The sequence below is a fragment of the Zeus faber genome (genome assembly GCF_960531495.2).
Source record: "Zeus faber genome assembly, chromosome: 12".
Taxonomy (NCBI): Eukaryota; Metazoa; Chordata; class Actinopteri; order Zeiformes; family Zeidae; genus Zeus; species Zeus faber.
Window position 1 is genome coordinate 23,581,447 of NC_137196.1, and position 23,087 is coordinate 23,604,533.

At 47.1% G+C, this 23,087-nt stretch overlaps 1 protein-coding gene across 1 annotated transcript in view; it reads left to right on the top strand.

The window, feature by feature from the left end:
* Positions 1-137: 137 nt before the first annotated feature.
* Positions 138-23,087, top strand: part of LOC307237702 (unconventional myosin-VIIb-like) — a gene marked incomplete at its 3' end in the record, with an annotated part of 25,924 nt that continues 2,974 nt past the window's right edge. The window contains exons 1-38 of the mRNA XM_080010465.1: positions 138-263; positions 359-427; positions 525-640; positions 1,590-1,711; positions 2,140-2,282; positions 2,828-2,941; positions 3,519-3,672; positions 3,895-3,971; positions 4,853-4,972; positions 5,188-5,330; positions 5,429-5,639; positions 6,225-6,360; positions 6,472-6,638; positions 7,245-7,385; positions 9,485-9,643; positions 9,781-9,873; positions 10,304-10,398; positions 10,494-10,575; positions 10,667-10,768; positions 11,051-11,167; positions 11,373-11,552; positions 12,203-12,574; positions 13,421-13,573; positions 13,832-13,900; positions 14,017-14,141; positions 14,895-15,021; positions 15,145-15,264; positions 15,874-16,047; positions 16,698-16,925; positions 17,677-17,844; positions 17,926-18,043; positions 18,178-18,304; positions 18,731-18,897; positions 18,993-19,174; positions 19,472-19,587; positions 20,082-20,218; positions 20,775-20,928; positions 21,885-22,049. Coding sequence (XP_079866591.1) covers positions 153-263; positions 359-427; positions 525-640; positions 1,590-1,711; positions 2,140-2,282; positions 2,828-2,941; positions 3,519-3,672; positions 3,895-3,971; positions 4,853-4,972; positions 5,188-5,330; positions 5,429-5,639; positions 6,225-6,360; positions 6,472-6,638; positions 7,245-7,385; positions 9,485-9,643; positions 9,781-9,873; positions 10,304-10,398; positions 10,494-10,575; positions 10,667-10,768; positions 11,051-11,167; positions 11,373-11,552; positions 12,203-12,574; positions 13,421-13,573; positions 13,832-13,900; positions 14,017-14,141; positions 14,895-15,021; positions 15,145-15,264; positions 15,874-16,047; positions 16,698-16,925; positions 17,677-17,844; positions 17,926-18,043; positions 18,178-18,304; positions 18,731-18,897; positions 18,993-19,174; positions 19,472-19,587; positions 20,082-20,218; positions 20,775-20,928; positions 21,885-22,049 — 5,354 coding nt within the window. The 5' untranslated portion in view covers positions 138-152. The remainder of the gene's footprint in view (positions 264-358; positions 428-524; positions 641-1,589; positions 1,712-2,139; positions 2,283-2,827; positions 2,942-3,518; positions 3,673-3,894; positions 3,972-4,852; positions 4,973-5,187; positions 5,331-5,428; positions 5,640-6,224; positions 6,361-6,471; positions 6,639-7,244; positions 7,386-9,484; positions 9,644-9,780; positions 9,874-10,303; positions 10,399-10,493; positions 10,576-10,666; positions 10,769-11,050; positions 11,168-11,372; positions 11,553-12,202; positions 12,575-13,420; positions 13,574-13,831; positions 13,901-14,016; positions 14,142-14,894; positions 15,022-15,144; positions 15,265-15,873; positions 16,048-16,697; positions 16,926-17,676; positions 17,845-17,925; positions 18,044-18,177; positions 18,305-18,730; positions 18,898-18,992; positions 19,175-19,471; positions 19,588-20,081; positions 20,219-20,774; positions 20,929-21,884; positions 22,050-23,087) is intronic.

Here is a 23,087-nt window from a genome sequence, read left to right on the forward strand (position 1 = left end):
CAGCCTCGCCGCTCAGGCCGTCGCCACCCGCCCCCACCTGCTGCCGACACCAGAGCCCCACCCCCGCCGCCGCCCGCATTTTTATTTTATTCCGTTTTATTTCGTCCCAGGAACGCACCATCACCTCGGAGCAGGAGGCCTCCGTCAGGGCCATGCACCCGACGTCGGTGGAGGGCGTGGACGACATGATCCGACTGGGGGACCTGACGGAGGCCGGCCTCCTCAGGAACCTGCTGGTCCGACACAGACAGGGCATCATCTACGTAGGTCCCGCCCCCCGCCCCCCGCCTCGGACACGGGACGCTGCCTTGTAACCCGCCCGCGCTCCTGACGCACCTTCCCTCTCGTTTCCCACCAGACCTTCACCGGCTCCGTCCTGGTGGCGGTGAACCCCTACAAGGAGCTTCCCATCTACACGGCCGAGCAGGTGAGGCTGGAGCGCCGGGCCCCGTGTGGCCCCCTCGCCGCATCGCGCCCGCTCCCGTTTAAACCCGATACTGACGCCGCGTCCCCCCCCCCCCCAGGTGAGGCTGTACAGAGGCCGCCAGCTCGGGGAGCTCCCGCCGCACATCTTCGCCGTGGCCAACGCCTGCTACTTCGACATGAGGCGCTTCGACAAGGACCAGTGCTGCATCATCAGGTCAGGACCCCCACGGATCGGCACACGGAAAAAAGAGGTCGCTGGCGTTCACGGGCGCCACGTCAATGCGATGCGGACGAACATCCACAAAAAAAACCAACGGCGCCCTCGGGTTTTTTCGGTGTTTTTTTTCCGGATTGGATCCCGGGACTTCAGCCAACACGGAACGGGCTCACGGATTACCACTTTAACTGATTGTGCTTACGTCCCTTTTGTTACTGTTTTTTCCCCTTCTCTTTCCCTCTCCCTCTCTCTCTCTCTCTCTCTCCCTCTCCCCCCCTCCCTCCCCCTCTCCATCTATCTCTCATTCTCTCTCTCTCGCCCTCTTTCTCTCTCTCTCTCTCTCTCTCCCCCTCCCTCCTCTCCCTCTCTCTCTCTCTCTCTCTCTCTCTCTCTCTCCCCCTCTCTCTCATTCTCTCTCTAGCTCATTCTCTCTCGTTCTGTCTCTCTCTCTCTCCCTCCATCGTCTCCCTCTCTCTGTCTCCCTCTCACTCCCTCTCTCTCTCTCCCCCTCCCTCCTCTCCCTCTCTCCCTCTCTCTCTCTCCCTCTCTCTCTCTCTCTCTCTCTCTCTCCCCCTCTCTCTCATTCTCTCTCTAGCTCATTCTCTCTCGTTCTGTCTCTCTCTCTCTCCCTCCATCGTCTCCCTCTCTCTGTCTCCCTCTCACTCCCTCTCTCTCTCTCTCTCTCTCCCTCTCTGAAGAGGGACGTCTGTACTCTTGCTGCCTATTTCTTGCTGACTGACTTGTCTCTGGTTTTTGCTATGTTTTTTTGGTTCCTTTGTGATCCAGTTGCTGCTGCTGTGACATGACTTACTGCAAATAAAGGAATCTTAAAAGTCAAAGTATACTCTCCCCCCTCTCTCTCTCTCCCTCTCCCTCTCTCTCATCCTCTCTCCCTCTCTCCCTCCCTCTCTCTCCCTCTCCCTCTCTCTCTCTCTCTCTCTCCCAGCGGGGAGTCGGGTGCAGGGAAGACGGAGAGCTCCAAGCTGATTCTCCAGTTCCTGGCTGCGGTCAGCGGGCAGCACTCCTGGATCGAGCAGCAGATACTGGAGTCCAACCCGATTCTGGAGGGTACTAGGGCGGCATCCGTCGATATTGTGATATGGCGAGACTAGATGTCGTCTCGGATTTTGACTTTGGGTCACATCGTGATATTGTTAGATGGCGTCTTTAAGGCTGCGTTTACAGTAAAGTAATGCAACTTTCTGAACTCCATAGACTGTTCTGATCAATGTCTCAACCTGCTTTACAATTGTTATCCCCAAAATATTGTCAAATTATCAATATCGAGGTATATCGTCAAAAAATAGACATTTTATTTGTCAATTTTCCTGAACCCTAGAGGGCACCATAGTGACTTAATTTCCAAGCGTTTATACTTACATATAATACACTTGTACTTTATATTTAATAGGCACATAGCGAGAGAGAGAAACAGAGCTAGAAGTCTCTTAAGTATTTCATCAAGCATTGGAATAAATGTCCCTCAACCCCCGCAGCGTTCGGAAACGCCAAGACGACACGCAACGACAACTCCAGCCGCTTCGGGAAGTACCTGGAGGTGTTCTTCAACGGCGACGGGGTCATCGAAGGGGCCCGCATCGAGCAGTACCTCCTGGAGAAGTCCCGCGTCTGCCACCAGGTCACGCACACCGCGCCTTTCTGCCCTTATTCCCCGCACAGCAAATCAACGATTATGTACCGTAGAGCCATGAAAGTGCCATCTACTCCCAAATTTTCCAAATCATGCGACGGGTTTCCGTCTGCCACCACCACCGGGAACCGCGTGAGTCGTGCTTCTTATGGGAATCGGCCTTTTTTTCCTCCGACGTACCCGTTGTGACGGGAAACCCAGACACAGTTCATCCGACGGCCACGAGGGGGATGAACCGACTGTCAGATGCGTATAGGGATACGGTGCAAATCCGCCTTGAGCTTATCAAAATTGTATATCGTTGCGCTGCCGTTTTAAAATAAACAAACCCACTCTGTCCCGTAAACGAAACCGTTGATTGTTCCGTATCACATCCGTGGCGTCGCTGTGTTTCCGAGTTTATCATCGGGAGCGATGACAGCATAAACCCCCTAATCTTTATGGCGCCTCGGTGCCGCCCGCTCTCGTTGACTTATCGTTGTTGTTGGTGGGTTGAGATAATGGAGGGTTAAATTCATTATCACGCCCCCCAGGCCTCGGAGGAGAGGAACTACCACATATTCTACTGTATGCTGGCGGGGATCACCCCAGAGCAGAGGAAGAAGCTGAGTCTGAAGGATGCGACGAAATACACATTCCTCACAAAGGTGAGACTGCAGCGTGTCTAAATATCAGAATATTATAATACCAATATCAGTGGAATTCTGAGTTATATTAAAGTGGTAATCCTTAAAATTATTTTGTTTTAAGAAATACCCTCATATTTGATAGTTCTTTTAGCTGGCATTATATAAGAAAATTCTATGTATTTTCATTCTGCATGCGCTCCTCTGTACGCTGTTTCCATTGTCGGTGAAAGGAATTTGCGGGGAATTTGATAAACCAGTGTAGCCAGTTGTGGTCAGGAACGAGTGATGTCGACACGGATGAAGATTAAAAAAAAAAAAAAGAACAAAAAATATTCCCACCTCGTCAAATCATACAGGGGGGAAAAAAAAACATTGCAAAAAACATTGCAGTTTTGAATGGAATACTGCCACTTGTAGTGAAATTCAGAGAATCTCAAACACAGAGAATCTTTTGGACTTTTATTTTCGATGGGAAAATGATGGTTTCAGATGCATCGGGGCGTTGTTGAATTAGGAATTATTCAAATAAGTTGTGTTTGCATTGTGGTGTTACTCTAAAAACTTGAACTCAAACCTCCCATCCCATGTCCTGCAGGGCGACCGCATCACGTGCGAGGGCCGCGACGACGCCCAAGACTTTGCTCGAATCTGGTCGGCTCTGCAGATCCTGACCTTCAGCGAGTCTCAGCGCTGGGACATCCTCAAGACGCTGGCGGCCATCTTGCACCTGGGCAACGTCGGGTTTGAAGGTGGGCGTCCAAAGATGGATTTAAATCGATTTAATTGCGTTTTTTTTTGCGGGGGGTTGGGGGGGCGTTCTAGCGCAACGTGCCAGACTGATGCTGGGAGTCCTTTTGAGTGTCAGTCCTCTCATAATTCTAAACAGACGCCATCGATCTCTTTTTCAGTGAATGTTGACTGGTCCTATTCTCTTCTCCAGTTTATTTTGTGTTTATTTTGTGTCTCACCAGCCACTTCCACGAATAACATGGACAGCAGCGAGGTCAGCGAATCAAGACACTTCAGCTTCTCGTCCGCACTACTCAAGGTGGGTTTGAGAAGTCACCTGTGCTGTTCTGTAGAGTGACATGAAATAAACGAAAGAAAGTAAACTTTGAGTCATGGTGAATGACATTCACTCTCCTATAAACTACCTATTGCAGCCAGAAAAACATTGGCAATGCACAAAAGAATAAACAATAAACGGTTGAATTGGCGACACGTTGGCTCAGTGATGGCGCTCTTGTCCCCACAGCAAGAAGGTCCTGGGTTCAAATCCCGGCCGTCCCAGGTCCCTACTATGTGGAGTTTGCATGTTCTCCCCGTGTTTCTTGTGGGTTTCCTCCGGGTGCCCCGGTTTCCTCCAACAATCAAAAACATGTTTGTTAGGGGGTTAATGCTCCTGTCGGTGCCCCTGAGCTAGGCACTGGCAAAAAGAGCTGGAGTTGGTTCCCGGGCGCAGCACTGCGGCTGCCTACTGTGCCTAGGTATAGGATGGGTCAAAGGCAGAGGATACTTAACTTACCCCAGAGGGATTAATGAAGTATGCAAAATTATAAATAAATGAAACAAAGCAAAAAATATACAATGAACCAGAAAAACAAACTAGAAACAAGAAGAAATGGGCAATATAAAATAACTCCCCAAATTAAGAATGAACAATACAAATAAACCTAAAATTAACAACAAACAATAAAAAATAATACTCAAATAAATAAGAAATAAAATGATGCCACATAAACACATTTAAAAAAACCTCTCTAGAGGTTGTCAGAGGGACATCCCTGTACTGTGACTGACAAGCAAAACAACCATTGTTGTGCAAAAGAGATTACAATCCAATTTCCACCTGGTATCGAACATTTCGATACCAGGTGGAAATGACAGAAATCTTCTGTAATGTCTAATGTATTGTTTTTTCGGCTGCAGGTCCGGGGCACCGCCCTGGAGAAGAGTCTGACCCACCGGTCCCTCCTGACCAACAGGGAGATGGTCACTAAGCCCCTCACCACAGAGCAGGCCTCCAACTGCAGGGACGCCTTGGTCAAGGTGCAAAACTCCACCAGTTGCAATATAAATTGTTTTTTTGTTTGTTCATTTTTAGGTTTATTGTATATTGGAAGCTATATATTTAATTTAGTTAATTCTTAGGTTTATTGCATATTTCCATAGTTTTTTTTAATGTTTTATTATCTTTCTTTATTCTTTATTTATCTTTATTTCTATCTATCTAATTGAGCAGTTGTTTGTGTGCATTTTCGCAGGCGATCTACAACAAGCTGTTTATCTGGATCGTTGGGAGAATCAACAGCGTCATCCACAAGACGTCACAGAACAGTCCTGGTTCCTGCCGCCGATCCATCGGCCTCCTGGACATCTTCGGCTTCGAGAACTTCAACTCAAACAGGTTCCAGAAAAGTCCCGTCCCATCCGCAGCACTTTTACAGCTAATAACTTCACTATAACACTATAATAACACTCAACGACCGAATGTTTATTTTTCAGTTTTGAGCAGCTGTGCATCAACCTGGCCAACGAGGAGCTGCAGCAGTTCTTTGTGCGCCACGTCTTCAAGCTGGAGCAGGACGAGTACCTGAGAGAGGGCGTGGTGTGGACCAGCATCAGCTTCATAGACAACCAGCAGACCCTGGACCTTCTGGCGGGGAAACCCTGCAACTTGCTGGCCCTGATCGACGAGGAGAGCCACTTCCCCAAGGTACGGCACCTAATATCGGCCAAGGTTCCAAGGTTCCTACCATGAACTGTGACCACTTTCTGAGAGTGGGAAGATAAAAAAAGGTCTAAAGTTCATCACCTTATTTAGCTTTTTTATAACGATAGATATGGTTGCATAGGTGGATGGATGGATAGTAGATGATATGTACATAGATGGATGGCAGATGGATGGATGGATGGATGGATGGATATATAGATGGATGGATGAATGAATATATGAAGATGGGTGGAATGGATGGATGGATAGATGAATAGATGGATTAATATGTAGATGTATGGATGGATAGATAGATGGATGGGTGGATGGATGGATGGATGATAGATGGAGAAATGGATGGATGGATGGTTGGATGGATAGAGGGATGGATAGGTGGATGGATGGATTGATGAATGGATGGATAGAGGGATTGATATATGGGTGGATGATGGATGTATCAATGTATGAATGGATGGATTGATGTGGGATGGATGGATGTATAGAGGGATTGATAGATAGATGGGTGGCTGGATGGATGGATGGATGGAACCTGGCGAGTTGTTATCATATTATGGTGGTGTTCCTCAGGGCACAGATGACACTCTCCTGAACAAGATGAACCAGCAGCACGGCAGGAACAGCAGCTACATCCCCTCCAAGACCCAGCTGGAGAAGGACTTTGGGGTAAACCATTTTGCGGGAGCAGTCCACTACGACACGAATGGTACACACACACACACACACGCACACGCACACGCACGCACACACATCCACGGAACAATTCGTCATTGAAATTGTGAAGGTTCCTTCTAAACAGTTTATCCTTCCCGTCCAGGATTCCTGGAGAAGAACAGAGACGCCATCAGCCGTGACATCATCGAGATGATCGACACGTCCGGCAGCGAGCTGCTCCACCAGATATTTGAAAACGAGCTCTCCAACAACAGCGAGAAGAATCCTGGAAACAGCAGGGTCATCATGACGCCCAGGAGCTCCCTCCGGGTACGGCGCGAAAATAAACCCCAATTTAATTTAAGAAATTGAATCTGTCACTTATATGAGGCTGCGCGTCATGTGGAGCCGCCAAATTCCCTGAAAGTAGTGAAGCAGCGGTGGAAAGTTCCAAAGTACTAAAGTAGCTTTGTAACTGTACTTCAGTAAATTGTCTGTACTTACCTGAGTATATTCAGTTTCGGAGACTTTCAACTTTTACTCCACCTTTTTCTACGTCTAACACAATCAGGTTAACTTACAAGCTCCCACTGGCTATGACATGTACTTCTAGTTTTATAAATTTAAGAACAAGTACTTCTAAACTTCTGCTTAAGTAGAAATGTGGTACTTTCACTGTAGCTAGAGTAGTTATGTGTTTTTTACTTAAGAAAAAGGGGAAAAGGTGGTACGTGGCGGAGCTGCCGACTAGAAGAATTTATATGAGATTCTATTTGCCTTTCAATTGATGACATCATAGAATCTGTGAGTACAGTGCGTAGAATCGATGATAAACGATCGGAGATTACGGCCGCTGTGGACTTCATGCCATGTGTGGCTGAGTCAGAGTCATTAAAACATTCCTTCGCCCTCCACCCTTCCGCCCTCCGCCATTAGTCCCTGACGGATGGGCGTAAGCAGATGCCCACACTGAGCGGCCAGTTCCGCCATTCCTTGGATTCCCTGATGAAGGCGCTCTCCGCCTGCCAGCCCTTCTTCATCCGCTGCTTCAAACCCAACGAGCGCAAGCAGTCAGAGGTGAACTTCCCATCCATTATCAAAATTATAGATGATTTTTACTCAGTATATATCAATAAATTATAATATTTCATATAAATCAAAATAAATATAGTATAATATATAGGATAATAATAATAATAATAATAATAATAAAAAAAAAAAAAAAAAAAATAATAATAATAATAATAATAATAATAATAATAATAATAACAGCAATAATAATAAATAGGAAAATATGTCAAATATAATATATACTGGATTTGTAATGTCCTATTATGAAAATATAATATCAATATTTAATATGAAATCAAATGTATTAAATATTTATACACTACTCACAAAAAGTTAGGGATATTCAGCTTTAGGGTGAAATTTCAGGACCTAAAATGCACTATAACCTTTACAGGTGAACTTAATTTGACCTTCTCTAAACTTTTGAATGCACATGTCCAACTGTTCAATGTTTCAGTACTTTTTGCACAACTTGCTTTTCTCTAACAAGGAGCTGAACGGCAAAATTCACAACAGGTGTTTGTTTGATCCATGAATCGACCAATACATTTTGTGGTTCAATTAGAATTGGTATTTTAAACGGTCCTCTTCATCATGCTGTTCACATTTTGACATCAGGAGACCAAGACGACACCTAACAATTAATCAACAGCACCTCGCCATTGCGAGGCTTCAAACAGGATGTTCTCAGAGGGAAGTGGCCACTGAGCTTAGAGTGTCACAGAGTGTCATCAGCAGGTTGCAACAGAGATACAGAGACTGGAAGAGTCACAGAAAGGCATAGAAGTGGACGTCCTTTGGCCACATCCCACACTGATGACCACTTCATTGTGAACAGTGGCCTGTGGAACCGGATGATGAATGCCACTCAACTCCAGGCACATTTAAGGGAGGTGAGAGGCACCCAAGTGTCACGTCTGACCATTCAAAACCGTTTACATCAGTGTGATCTACGTGCTAGACGACCTGCAAGGGTACCTGACCACACCACCAGGCACAGGCATCATCGTCTTGCACGGGCCAGGGAGCATTTACGCCGGACGGGGGACCAGTGCTCAGTGCTGTTCTCTGATGAAAGTCAATTCACGTTGAGCAGAAATGATGGCCGCCAGCGATGTTGGAGACGTCAAGGAGAGCGCTATGCATCCGTCACTGTTGTCGCCAGACGAGCCTTTGGTGGTGGTGGTGTTACAGTGTGGGCAGGTGTGTCTAGCCAATACAGAACTGCCCTACACTTTGAATGGTACAGTGACAAGCCCATACTACCTGAATAACATTATTAATCCAGTCATTGTGCCCCTGCATGAACAACACAGGCCTCATTTCATCTTCATGGACGACAATCTTCCAGCTCATCGAGGTCGCATCATTAGGGAACGGCTGCTGGAGACTGGGGCACCTCAAATGGAGTGACCTGCACTTTCTCCAGACCTGAATCCCATAGAAAAACCTATGGGATCAGCTGAGTCACTGTGTAGAGGCTCGTAACTCTGTACCCCAGAACCTCAATGACCTGAGGGCCGCCCTTCAAGAAGAGTGGGGTGCCACGCCTCAGCAGGCAATAAGTCGACTTGTGAACAGCATGAGACGTGGTGGTCAAGCTGTAATTGATGCTCAAGGGCACATGACAAGTTATTGAGACGTTGACATTTTGTGTTGTGGTATACCCACCACTATTGTTGGCTTTTGTTTCAATAAATTGTTTGAGATGAGGAAATCACCATTGCATGCTTCTACTTAAATGCCCTACTTTCATGATATAATATCACTGTAACGTGAACTTTTTACATTTTCCATAAATTTCACCCGAAAGCTAAATTATCCCTAACTTTTTGTGAGTAGTGTATATAATATAATGTAACAATATATGATCTATAACATGCATTTAATTACCAAATAAAGTAATGAAATATATATATATTTCCAATTCAATATCAATGTTTCAATATTGATTCTCTCTATTGCCACCGTAAAACTCATACACACGGATATGTTCACAAAATAAACAACCACAGTGCCACACAGACTCTCCCCTATAGAGAACTTTGAATGGTTCACCCAGTGAGTTGAGTTGACCTCTGACCTCTGACCCCTGTGTCCTGCAGAGCTTTGACCGGAAGCTGTGCATGCTCCAGCTGAGCTACTCGGGCATGATGGACACCGTGCGCATCCACAAGCTGGGCTTCCCCATCCGCCACACATTCAAGGACTTCCTGGGACGCTACAGGGTCCTGCTGAGGACGGCCGCCTGCAACCCCAAAACTGTGCGTCACGGTTGGGCCCCGTCGGTGCTGATGGCGATTATAACTAATTGCATGGACGGAAAGAGATGAGGACAGGGAGACGGACAAGTCAGGACGTCACTCGCCTCAATCACAAAATAAACCCTTTGTCTCTGCAGGAGACGGCGATGGCCTGTTGTAAAGTCATCCTGGAAGACACGCTGCCTGGGGATGGTCAGTGGGAAGTCGGCAAGACAAAGGTTTTCCTGAAGGTGCGGTCCATCATCGGCAAACATCGACCGACATAAAGCTTTTCCCCCTTGAGTCAATTAGTATTTATTTTTCATTGTTTTATTGTGTTTTCCCAGACCAAGGCTTTTTCAGTCCTATAGTCCATTTAAGTAACATACGACATGTCTTGTTTAAATTGATGCTGGCATGGCGTGTGTACGATTGGTAATTACCTGTGAAATTAATTGCCATTTTCTTTTTAACGAGTCGCTTATATATAGTTTTTTTTTTTTTAGTAAAATTACACAACAAAGCATGCAACGTCACATGGACAATGGATGGAAAATTGTGTCTTATTTACCTGATTAATATATTTGTATATCCATGTAATTGTAACTATGTAATCTGAATACTTTCACAAAATGATTTGAGTCCAGGCGCCCCTAAAAGAAAGCGTTGGCCCTCTTCCAGGATTCTCACGACGCTCTGCTGGAGCTGGAGCTGGAGCGCATCCTCTGTCAGAAAGCCGCGGTCATCCAGAGGGCGATGCTGGCACACCGCGACAGGTATACGTCCGTGTTGGCAGGGAACCGAGACGACCACGCGCGGGTGGCCGCCCCGTCGATATCGGGTCCCATTTCCATGTTTTCCTTCCTCTTAGGACGCGCTTCGTGAGGAAGAGGAAGGCCACCGTCGTGCTGCAGAGACGCTGGCGATCGCGCACGGAGCACCAACACAGAAAGGTATTAGAGTACACGGTGTAATATACCTCCCGGCGACGACATCATGGATTCGGCTGAACCAGTCGTCCCGTCCCTAATTTTCACCTCCCAGCTCACGCAGGGCTTTGAGCGCCTGTCAGCGAGGGTCCACGGCCGACAGCTCCAGCTCCACTACCAGAGACAGCGAGCTGCAGCGGTGACCATACAGAGTCGGGTGCGGCTTTATTTCCGTATATTGTACCCTCCTTCCAGTGTCGGGATCCGACTATTATTAAACAGTTTAAGTTCGCACGCTCATTTTTCCTCCTGAGAAAGAAATTTCTTAATTGTCTTAATTTGTCAAATTCCACGTTGTGAGTCTTTGTATGTATCTATCTATGTAGGTCTCCCTCACATTAGCGGTATGATAAAGGAAAATAATAATTTAAATATTCTTTTTTGGATGTCCACAAAAAAAGTCTAAATGAAAAACCACCAAACCCATCTTTCACGAAAGGTGCGAGGCTACCGAGCCAGAAAGAGCTGGGAACAGCAAAGGGAGGCGGCCATCGTGCTGCAGGCCTGCACCAGAGGCATGCTGGCCAGGAGGCAGGCGGAAAGGATGAGAACTGATGTAAGTATCCCTCCCAAAACCCGGGAAAAGGGAGCAGGACTAAACGTGGCCATGTTGGCACAGGGAACGTCTTCGGGGTAATCGGAGGTCGACGGCAGCCTCGCGTAGTGTTGCCTGGAATTATCATCACCCTCACCCGTCTATTCACGCCCCTCCCCTCTCCCCCGTCTCCCTCCCTTCCTACCCCCGCCCTCCTCACCGCAAGCTCTATGCGTCGACTCGGGGGCGGGAGGATCAGGCGCGGGTGGAGTCGGAGCTCCAGTGGCGACTGGAAGCCATGCTCGCCGGATCGCTGCAGGACACGGAGTTCGGCTTCCCGGTGGCAGCCGGCGCCGCGGCCGTCGGGGGGCGACGGGGAGCGGCCCCGGAGGACTTTGAGTTTGAGGTGACGTCCCCGTCCCAACCGGTGTATGAAGTGTGATTGAGACGTCAAAAGGAAAGGTCATCCCGATCGTTTAAAAGAGGTTGAATATTACACAATATCGATATGCACTGCAATATCATGTGACCATCCCATATCCCATATTGTACTGCAGAGTATGAATATCATGACAAAACATTCAAATATAACTCCCTGAAATATATCAGGAGATACTTGTGTTGTATCCTCTAATCACAAACTATAACAGACTATAAACTGTAACAGGGGTCTCCAACTCAAAATACCTGGGGGCCCTGGCCAGGTTGTCTTCTCCTCTGGGGACCACGTTATTTATTTATTTGTTTGTTTGTTTTTTGTTTGTTTGTTTGTTTGTTTGTTTTTTTACACCAAGCTTTATTGAATTGCCTATCAATAACGACAAAACACATTTGTTATATTCAGTTTCATTCTGTTTCATATCATGGAAACATTCAACACATTGGTGTGGATATATTCAAAATTGTGATTTAAAAATGGGTTTGTAGACGCTATATTATACACATAGAGAGGGGCCGCATTGAATTTTCTCGCATGACGAACGTGGTCCCCGGGCCTGTTATTTGAGCCCCGCGAACTACAATATGAAATTATTGCATGTCTTTATTTTTTAAAAGGACTTGGAGATGGACAGAAACGCTGCGGAGGGTTCAGGGGAGAGCAACACTGAGACGGAGGCCGGCGACCCCGACTCCTGTTCACCATCGTCGTCTCCCCTCCTCACGCCTCTCCCCACCCGGTCGCCCACGCCTCCCGACACCCGTCAGCCCACCCCTCCTCCTCCTCCCGGGCCTCCCTCGCTACCTGCGGAGGACGAGGACGACGAGGACGACGAGGACGACGACGAGGACTACGACGACTACGACGACGGCGCCTTCGCCTTCTCCCAGTTCGCGTCCCGTCACTTCTGCGGCGACGCCACCCACACCCACATCGGGCAGAGGCTCCGGCAGCCGCTCCTCGCCCACGAGTACGAGGGCGACGCTCTGGTGAGGACGGCGGACGTCCCCTCAGGTCACTGGGGCTTATTAACGTAGATTTAACCGCCCCGCTCGTGACGTCGGGTTTGTGTGAGTAGACCACGCCCTTTGCCGCCGTCCTCAGGACACGCCGAGGCCTGTGTGTCACGAAAGGCCGCGTCAGGCGCCTCTATGGTCAGAAAGGACAGAACTGGGCCACCTGGTGTTGCCTGGTTGCATCTCTCCCCAATCCATCCCCGGTACCAGTTTCTCTCACAGGGTAAGTGTCGGAAAGTGCTTCCAGGCATCACCAGTTGCGACAGTCTGGCCATTTCACACCAACAGCATTTGGTCTCCTGATAATGTGGGGGCAGTGGCTCAGGAGGTGGGGCTGGTCGTCTGAAGACTGCCGGTTCGATCCCCATCTCCTCCTGGTAGCGTCCTGGTGTGTCCTTGACCAACACACTTAACCCCCTAAACCGCCAACAAGACATTTTAACTATCCCCTTGGTTATTTAACAACCCCAAATCCGTCCTAAATTATGGCTTCCCTGCCTAGTAGGTGTGATGGATGGCACGCACAATAAGATAATTGCTCCATCAGAGACAATGACACATTCGTGACAGAAAAAGACTTAAGACTGTAAAAGCACCACAAGGCGCCATTTAGAATTCAGTTTGGCTGCGTAAACTGTAAACCAACGTCATTCATTGACTCAAGAGAACTCCCCGTAAAACTTTTAGCGCAATTCTTAGGAATATTTCCCAGGCGTAATAATTGTGAGCCCCGACGTCGTTGATGAACCGGCTGAGGAATCACCGTGTTTTGTTCGTGTTTATGTAGACGCTCCCTCTCATCCTCCCTCGTTCCCCCAGGCGTGCCTCACGGTGTGGTGGATCATCATGCGCTTCATGGGGGACATCCCGGAGCCCAAGCAGCAGAGGATGAGGTCCCCGTCCAGCCCCGCCCTGTCCAGCTCGGTGGAGAGGCAAGGCAGGAGGCTGAGCCACCTGGTGGGACTGGACGAGGTACGGCGTGACGTTCCCAGGAACCTGATGGAGGAAGGGAGGTCGTTCCTCCGTCAGAGGACTGGAGGCTTTTCTCCCTGAAGAATGGTTCAATATCCTTCAATATCCCACAGCTGTTAATCGGGGCCTTGACCCTGATGTCCCTTTATGTACTGTATGTGTGTGTATGCGTGTGTGTGTGTGTGTGTGTGTGTGTGTGTGTGTGCGGGAGCATTGCATTCTGTCTCAAACCAAACCCATCTCTGGTTTTTGATGCAGAAAATACTTCGGAAGAACAAGAAGAAATTTGGCGGAGGAAACAGAAGAGGCTCCACTATTGTAGAGGAGGTCAGCCTTTAAATCTCACTCACAACCTCCGGTGACGCGAGGCCATACCCGTCCTTTCTTTCTCCCGGCGTCATTTTACACCACACTTTTTTTTTTTCCTACGTTCTCGCATTCAGCCAGAGGACATCACGGAGGAAGAGGAAATCCTCATTGGAGAGGGACCCACACTGGACCGACCGTTGTCGCCTTTGGAAAAAGTGCACATCATCGTTGGATACGCTCTGTCCAGACCGGACATAAGGTGGAAGCGCCGTAGAGTTACTGTAGACACATGTATATGAAGTACATTTTAAGATACAGTAAAAAAATGATGAATTATGTGAGGGAGAAAAATGCAGACGCTCAATGTTCATGGATGACGTAACTCTACAACCATGTGATGTCCAACTGCTGAGGCATATGTTTGTTTGGTGACGCCCGACTCTTTCTCAGGGGGTCCTAGGTTCCTGCACACAACTGTCACGACTGTTTGAGTCGTTATCGCTTGTTTTTCCAGCTCGTAAAAGGAACCGTTTGTGTAAACACTCAACGTGTGCTTTACCCCCGCCACCGATGGTGTTGGACGTTTTTCTTTGTTGGAAACGTGTTCTCAGCTCTTACTGAAGGCGACCGCCAATCACGGGGGCTCGTCTCAGAGTGGGACCCGACCTCTCATGTCTAGAAAAGCCTCTTCAAGTGAAGCAGGGGCGGACCGATCAAGGCCACTGTTTTGAAGCACTCTGTCTCTTTCTCTTTATTCTGCAGAATAAATATATTTAATACGCTCGGTTTGTGCTCCTGCGGCGGACAGGTTAACCTCACCGGCCGCGCACTGAGAATTCTCCAACAATGATCAATCGGGAAAACGTGACGAAAATGACGTAGGGGTTCGGGATTTTAAATCTCCCAGAGACCCGCGACTCCTTGCTCTGCTGAAACCCCACCACCCGATACGTCCCGTTTAGACTTCGTACTGTGTCTGCGCCGCTTTGAATGGGTTTTCCCGCCGCCACAGGGACGAGATTTACTGTCAGATCTGCAAGCAGCTGGTGGGCAACAACAAGAAGGAGAGCAGGCTGCGAGGCTGGACGCTGCTGGCTCTGTGTCTGGGCATCTTCCCTCCGTCACCGGAGCTCACGGCGGTCAGTGTGCCGACCCAGAGCTGGAATCTCGCAAAAGTTCTCCATCGGTTATAACTTTTTTTTTTTTTTTTTTTTTTTTTTTTAACTCCGCTCTACTGTATTCATCCCCAATCTACCGTGCAGTATTTACAGAACTTTCTGCGTAGAGGTCCCAGTGGTTATGGAGCGTATTGTACCGATCGCCTGCGGCGGGTCATGGCCAACGGAGGGAGAGCAGAGCCACCATGTTGGATAGAGCTCCAGGTAAAAGCCTCCGGCCAGCGGCACATTTGGAGGGTGCTCGAAAAAAGGGGCTAAGAGAGTTTGATTACAGAGGTCGTATAATTATACCTTTAATGGGACATTTACGTTCCATGCGATGCAACGTTTCTTTTCTCATTTGTGTGCAACTATTTTATTTTATTTTTTTGTTGGTCTCAAATTTTGGAGCAAAGCTTTGAGATCATTATTCCATTGTATTATCCTTTTAATTTACCTTGCGCACGGTACACATTTTGTATATTTTGTATGTTTTGAATTCCTCATATGTGAAAATTGGCCAAATGAGCAGGTCATTATTCCAGTGACACTGTGTTATGTATGTAAAGTTATATTTAATAAAAGAAAACCTATATAATAACATAATAATAATAACATTTTATCACAGGCTTTAATTGATAGGTTCGCTATTTTTCAACCCCTGCCTTTCAAATATTGGTCGCCATCAATTGTAACTGCACAACCTCGCTGAAAGCTTCGCTACTGAGAAACTTACCACTCTGCTGCAGCCTCTCGCCGCGGGGTGAGTCTTCGCTGACCTGCGATGAGCTCATTTTAACCGCTCTCCGCCCATGAACGTCTTCCCTCCTGCAGGCGACCAAGTCCAAGATGCCCCTGGAGGTGTCTGTGGCTCTGATGGACGACCGCAGCTTCACCCTGCCGGTGGACTCGTCCTGCACCGCGGCCGAGGTCTGCCACGCCGTCACCGTGGAAACCAAACTCAGAGACACCTACGGCTTCTCCCTCTACATCAGCCTCTACGACAAGGTGAGCTCCGTCGGCAGTTTGTCATCGGCCGCAATCATTTTCAACCTTTCGGAGCCTCAGTTTAGTCAGTGCAGTTTAGGGAGATAACTTGTGAAACCAGGATCAAAACGACGCTAATGTCTAAATTCTGATGTTTAACTATAATAATTTTTGTTGGAGACCTCCTTTATTCACTGGATAAATAAACTAAATACACACTCTATTCACACTACGAACTAAATACACACTTCATTTGGGATCTACTTTGAATGTTTTATGCCTTGTGAGGATTTCATTTTTTTCAGTGTATGCATCAACACATCAACCAATTAAGTTACAATGCCATTGCGTTCAAAATACTAGCATTTTTTTTACTTTTGATGACTGTTATTCAAATTCACTGGTATTGTGGCATTATCTACGTCCTCTATCGTATCCACTATAAAAAAAGTAACTTTAAATTGGTCATGCACGAATATCCATATTCATATAAGTCCAAATACAATTGTTTATGAATAATAAAAAAATATATTTTAATGAAAAAACTGCCATGTGCCCTTTATACATTGTTGGGGCCCCGCTGCATAGGCCCCTGTGAGACTGCGCATTGATGCCTGGCCCGGCCGCGAGAACTGTTGACACCCTGCTAACCCTGGCTCTGGTCCTTGCAGATGTGGTCCCTGGGCAGTGGGGGTAAGCACGTGATGGATGCCATCTCCCAGTGCGAGCAGGAGGCGAGGAGGAGGGGCGGGGAGGAGCACAGCGCCCCCTGGAGGCTCTGCATCCGCAAGGAGCTGTTCACGCCCTGGCACGACTGCTCCGAGGACCCCATCAGCACCGATCTGATCTACAGACAGGTCATCGGGGGGCTGAAGTTTGGGGAGTACACCTGCGAGAAGGTGAGGAACCAAGGGAGCTCTGGGTCAAGACAATCTAATGCTTAATATTAATAAATGGTAAATAATAAATGCTTAACAACAATGATTTTTGTCATGATGTTTTTGTGATCATCGTTCTCAAATATATCTGGGGTTTTGCCAAGATTGTTCCCTCAGCAACTTCTGATTTTTACTCACTGAAATTTAGAGGAAGTGTAATATTAATGTTTTTATATAAACAAACTATCTTGGACAGGCTGGAAAAACATTTAAAAAATGTTCGAGTCTTTGAAATGAAATTTTGTGTTTTCTCTGCTATTAATTCGAATGGATAATTGTTTTATATTCTAACCCGACTGCATTTAAATTTTACTTCATCTATTTTACACAGTTTTATTTTTAAATCTGTGAAGAGCATATTTAACCTCTTTTTATAAGATTAGTTATTATTCAGGATAAGTTATTATTAGGGGTCCATCCCACAGGTCTGGAACCGTATTGTTTTTGTTCTGATTTTTATTATTATTTTGCTCCTTGGCATTTTTTCCGGCTGAAAGTGTCTGGCGCACAGCAACCGCCGAACCCACTTCAGGCGTTTTCTGGTCCGTGTTTGATCCGCATCGATCTACATTTGGAGCAGGAATTTGTGTAAAACCGTTGGCAATCTACCGTTTTATCTATCTAGTCGCTCCGCGACTGTAGCACAGAACCAGGACAGTTTCTCGAAATCGAAAATACAAAACGCGCACTGAATCCTTCTTGTGTCTTTCAGGAGGATGAGTATGTTCTGCTGGCAGCGAAACACAACCTCATCCAGTTTGGCTACGCCAGCGACGCGGGAAACATGGCGAAGGCGGTGGAGGAATGCATCGCCACCTCGCTGATAGAGACCAAATCCCTGGCGAAATGGATCCAGCTCGTCTCTTCCGCCCGCTCCCAGGTTCATCTTTAGCGTCGTCGACGTAAATTACAGTTCTTTCTTTTTGCTCGTTATTGAACGTTTTGAATCCTGCTTCCACAGGGAGACGACCTCGGTGCCCAGAAGAATCCCGACGACTTAAAGGCAGAAATAGTCGACTTGGCACGTCAGAAATGGCCGCTCTACTTCTCCAAGTTCTACGAAGTCACGATGATGTCAGGTCAGTCGCGTGGACACATTGGACGAGGGAAGACGAAAATTTGGAGTCCGTTTTTTTCTTCCGTAGAGTGCTTCAGACAGATGCACCACAGCTTGGAAAAAGTTCATAAGAAATACCTGCCTCCACGTCCGCAGGGCCCCCGTTGCCCAAAAACAGATTTGTGGCGGCCGTCAACTGGAGCGGCATCTTCTTCGTGGACGGGAGAGACGCGACGCTGCTGGAGCTGCCGTACGTCGAGGTGACCGGGGTCCACACGATCAGGTACGGGCAACGTCTCAAACATTTCAAACGCTTCCGAGGCAGGCCGTCAAAAATACCCTTTTGAGCCGTCCGACCCATCATCCGTCCAAGATGGCGGCGGGGAGATGGCAGGCGCTGGTTTGCGTTCTGATCGTGCTAGAATCACACTTTGCATGTATATTTTTAGATATTTGGCTATTTCTGCTGTGTTTCTGTTGTGTATTTTAATTTGTTTGGGTATTTTTTATTTTTTAATGTTTTTACGTTTTTCTTGTTTCGATTCGGATTCTGATTCGTATCAGATTTCCCATGCTGCAATTCAATTTAAAAAATTGTACATTGTTTATTGCCTTTTGGCATCTCAGTCCAACACTCCTCAGATATTGATTATGCAATTATTCAAACTCATATCTGCAGCCAATTTTTAAACCCCCTGATCCCTTCCAGCGATGGTAAATCCAGTGGCCGCTGGCTCAGCCTGGCCATGGCCCAGGAGGAGTTTGTCCTGGAGTGCGTGGGCGCCGAGGACATGGCCGCTCTGATCAGGGCGAACCTGGAGGGGCTGAGACGACGCTCGGTGTTCGCTCTGGCCACGCGGGACTCCGACAACTCGGGTAGGAAAACACAACCTACGCCGACAAGGATGTGGATTTACACTCATCCGCCTCTCTCTCTCTCTCTCTCTCTCTCTCCCTTTATCCATCCGCAGACGACCCCTCGTACCTGCCGTACAAGCGGGGAGACCTGCTGATGATGGCGCGGGACGGAGACTTTTCCGCCGAGCGCGGCTGGAACAGAGCGACCAACGAGCAGACCGGCGGCAGCGGCGTCGTTCCCATGGACGCGGTGCAGTTCCTGCCGACCCTCACCCGGCCCCAGGAGACCACCCTGGTAGAGAGCTCTGATCGTAGTCCTGCTTTTATTTTTTTTTATTTTTTTTCCCTTAAACGGAGCATATTTGATTAATGTAATGGAATTCTAATGGAAACATTTTCTGAAGACGACCTTAATCAACAAATAATTTCGAAAGGTTAATAAGTACAGAAATACTTAACGGACAAATTAAGAAGACGTGATGATTTATGGTCGTCCGCCGCCGCTATAAATCACGGTGCGTTACTGCACGCAGGCTGTGGAACTCCGATGGGACTCTGTAATTAACACGGTGACGCGCTTGTGAACCTTCAGAATCTGTTCCAGCCGAGTCCCTACCAGAGGAGGAAGTCTCTGAGCCAGAGCTTGGTGCAGAGGGAGGAGACCGTCGCCCCCATTTCCCTCAAGGAGTACGGCTTTGAGAACTTCCGGTAAGGGGAAAACGTCTCCGTCTTCAACCGTTTTCACTGCTGCGGCTCACCCGCAAAATCACAGAATATTCAACAGTACCCGGAGCCCAACGAATGAGTTCCTTCAGCTCCTTTGACTTTGCGTTATTTCACCTCACAAACAATGACACTTTTCGGACATTTTTGGACAGATAAAAAAATAAAAATAAAATGTCAAATTTCAATAATGCGCCCACTCGCTGTGAAGTACAACTTTTCTTCACTTCACTCTCCTCACACTTGTCCCGCATTTTTTATTTTTTTTTACAACTGAGGTATAGAAAGGCCGTTTGAGTTGAGCTTTTCGTTTTGATGAAAATCTTTTTTTTTTTTTTTTCCATCTATTCTTTGTTGATGCTCGTTGCCTCCGTGTTTCTAATGTGCGACGCGGGCATCGAGGGGGCGGTGAGCGGGGAAGTGAAACTGTCTGGTCGTGGCCTGCGCGTGTAATAGTCTGGTTTTGTTTCACTTCCCAGGCAGCCGAGCAGGGAGTCCAAAACGGCCGGCAGGGAGCGGCTGTGGGCCTGCTCCAAAGAACCCCTCAAACAACCGATACTGAAGAGCCTGGCGCAGCGCTCTGACCTCAGCCCCATGGCCTGCAATGCCTTCATAGATATCCTGATTGAGCAATAGAGCTTTTACAATACAGTACCATCGTGTCTTTTATTGTACCATAGTAGTTATATTTTATCGCAGATATAGATATAGATATTCTGATAACTGTTTATTTTTCGGGGTGTCTTAGAGGAGCGACAATGAAAATGTTATTGGAATAGATGATTTGGATGGAAAAAAACATCTTATTTAAATGCAAATTCCATCCAAATGAGTAGTGTATGGGCCATAGATAACTAAGCTTTGTTTTATGAAACTCTTATGAAACATTCATATTTATTTAGTCATGGATTAAATTTTAATTGGTTATTCTTCCTTTTTTTGGTTTATTGGATACAGTACTGCCATTTTTTCCTCTATCTGTCTATCTGTTTCACTATCTGTCTATCTGTCTATATATCCGTTTTCCTGTCTGTCTACCTGTCTATCGGTCTATCGGTCTGTCGGTCTGTCGGTCTATCTGTCTATCTATCTGTCTATCGGTCTATCTATCTCAAAAAGCCTGTGTTGGGTGGTATATTTGGTGTATAATATTCCTTGACCCTGGCCGCCACCCATCCTGAAGTACATGGGCGACTACCCGGTCAAACAGTCCCGCAGCGCCGCGGAGCTGACGGACCAGATATTCGGCCCGGCCACGCAGCACGAGGCCCTGCAGGATGAGGTCTACTGCCAAATAATGAGACAGATGACCAACAACAACAACAGGTGATCGTCGCATGTGCATTCTCCAGTTTGCGCTCGCACGCAGCCGTCGGCTCGCTCCAGTTTTCTGCCGTTTTTTTCTCGTCTATTTATACATGTACAGCCACCTCCGGCACCCGGTGGCTATAACAGTTGGAGAGAGAATAGTGTCTGTTCGCTCTCTCTCTGCCGCCGTCTCTCCCCTTTTACTCTGAGAATTTATATACAATTCAATTCAAATGGGCTTTATGGGGATGCAAGTAAAAAACAAAAAGTGAAAAAATATAACTTGAATTTAATACAGAAGAATGTGACTGTTGCACTGGAAAAAAAAAATAATAATAAAAAAAAAAAAAATATATATATATATATATATATATATATATATATATATATATATATATATATATATATACAAATGAGAGAAGATGACCGAAAAGATTAGAGAATCTTAAACAATGATGTTAAATTTGTACATAATACAGGTAAGGACAGAAAACCTAAAATTAAAACAGAACATTTTAAATGTTGCAGTTGCAGATATGTCTCTGTCCACCGTTCCCCCTCCACTCCCTCTCTCTCAACTCAAAAGTGCTTTATCAGCATGACAACGGCATTGCCAAAGCAGCATAATGAAGTTATTGGACAATGACAAACAACAAGTTCAATATTAAGATCAATATTTATATTTTCTAAAGATTTTTATTAAATAAAAAAACCAAAACATTATCAAACATGGTTTTAAATGCTGTTGCTGGCAGGCTCTCTCCTTATAAAAGAGGCATTTTGGCTTCAGTTTGGAGCTTCTAATCGCCTTTCAGTCCCGTTTTCCATGGTAAACTGTACCGGTTATTTTAGTGACCCTATTTTCTCTCCACCTTATTGTTGTTTGTTGTTTTAAGTGATGTACGTTGATTGATGCACGTACACTCATTAATTACTATTGACGCTTGAATGACTCATTTCGTGCTCTTTCTCAGACTCAGTATGGAACGAGGCTGGCAGCTGATGTGGCTCTGCACCGGCCTGTTCCCGCCTAGCCCCAACCTGATGAGACACACTCAGCGCTTCCTGGAGTCCCGACCACGCGACCCCCTGGCAGGGTACTGCCTCCAGAGGCTCCAGTCCATGCTACGGTCAGCTGGGTAGATCATCGTTAAATACTCTATAATATAGTGTATGTTCCTACGTAAGGGTACGTAGTTACCTAATGTAACTACGTATGTTAGAGTTAGGGGTTAGGGTAAGGGTTAGGGGTAGGTTAGGGTTAGAGAGTTAGGGTTAGGGTTTAGGGTTAGGGGGTTAGGGTTAGGGGGTTAGGGTTAAGGGGTTAGGGTTGAGGTTAGGGTTAGGGGTTAGGGTTAGGGCTTAGGGTTTAGGGTTAGGGTAAGGGGTAGGTTTAGGGTTAGGGTTAGGGTTAGGGTTAAGGGGTTAGGGTTTAGGGTTAGGGTCAGGATTAGGGTGAGGGGTTATGGGTTATGGGTTAGGGTTTTGGGTTAGGCTTTAGGGTTAGGCTTTAGGGTTAGGGGTTAGGGTTTAGGGTTAGGGGTTAGGGTTAGGGGGTTAGAGTAAGGGTTAGGGGGTTAGGGTTGGGGTTAGGGAGGGTTTGGGTTAGGGTTTAGGGGTTAGGGTTAGGGTTAGGGCTTGGGGTTAGGGTTAGGGTAAGGGGTAGGTTTAGGGTGAGGGGTTAGGGTTAGGGGGTTAGGGTTATGGGTTAGGGTTTAGGGTTAGGCTTTAGGGTTAGGCTTTAGGGTTAGGGTGAGGGGTTAGGGTTAGGGGGTTAGGGTTAGGGGGTTAGGGGGTTAGGGTTCGGGTTAGGGTGGGTTAGGGTTAGGGTTAGGGGTTATGGTTTAGGGTTAGGGGAAGGGGTAGGGTTAGGGTTAGGGCTTGGGGTTAGGGTTAGGGTTAGAGTTTAGGGTTAAGTGGTTAGGGTTAAGGGGTTAGGGTTATGGGTTAGGGTTTAGGGTAAGGGGTTAGGGTTAGGGGTTAGGGGGTTAGAGTTAGGGTTAGGGGGTTAGGGGTTTAGAGTTGGGGTAAGGGTGGGTTAGGGTTTAGGGTTAGGGTTAAGGGTAAGGGGTTAGGGTTAGGGTTAGGGGTTAAGGTTTGGGGTTAGGGTGGGTTAGGATTAGGGGTTAGGGTTAGGGTTTAGGGTATGGGTGAGGGTTAAGGTTTAGGGTTAGGGT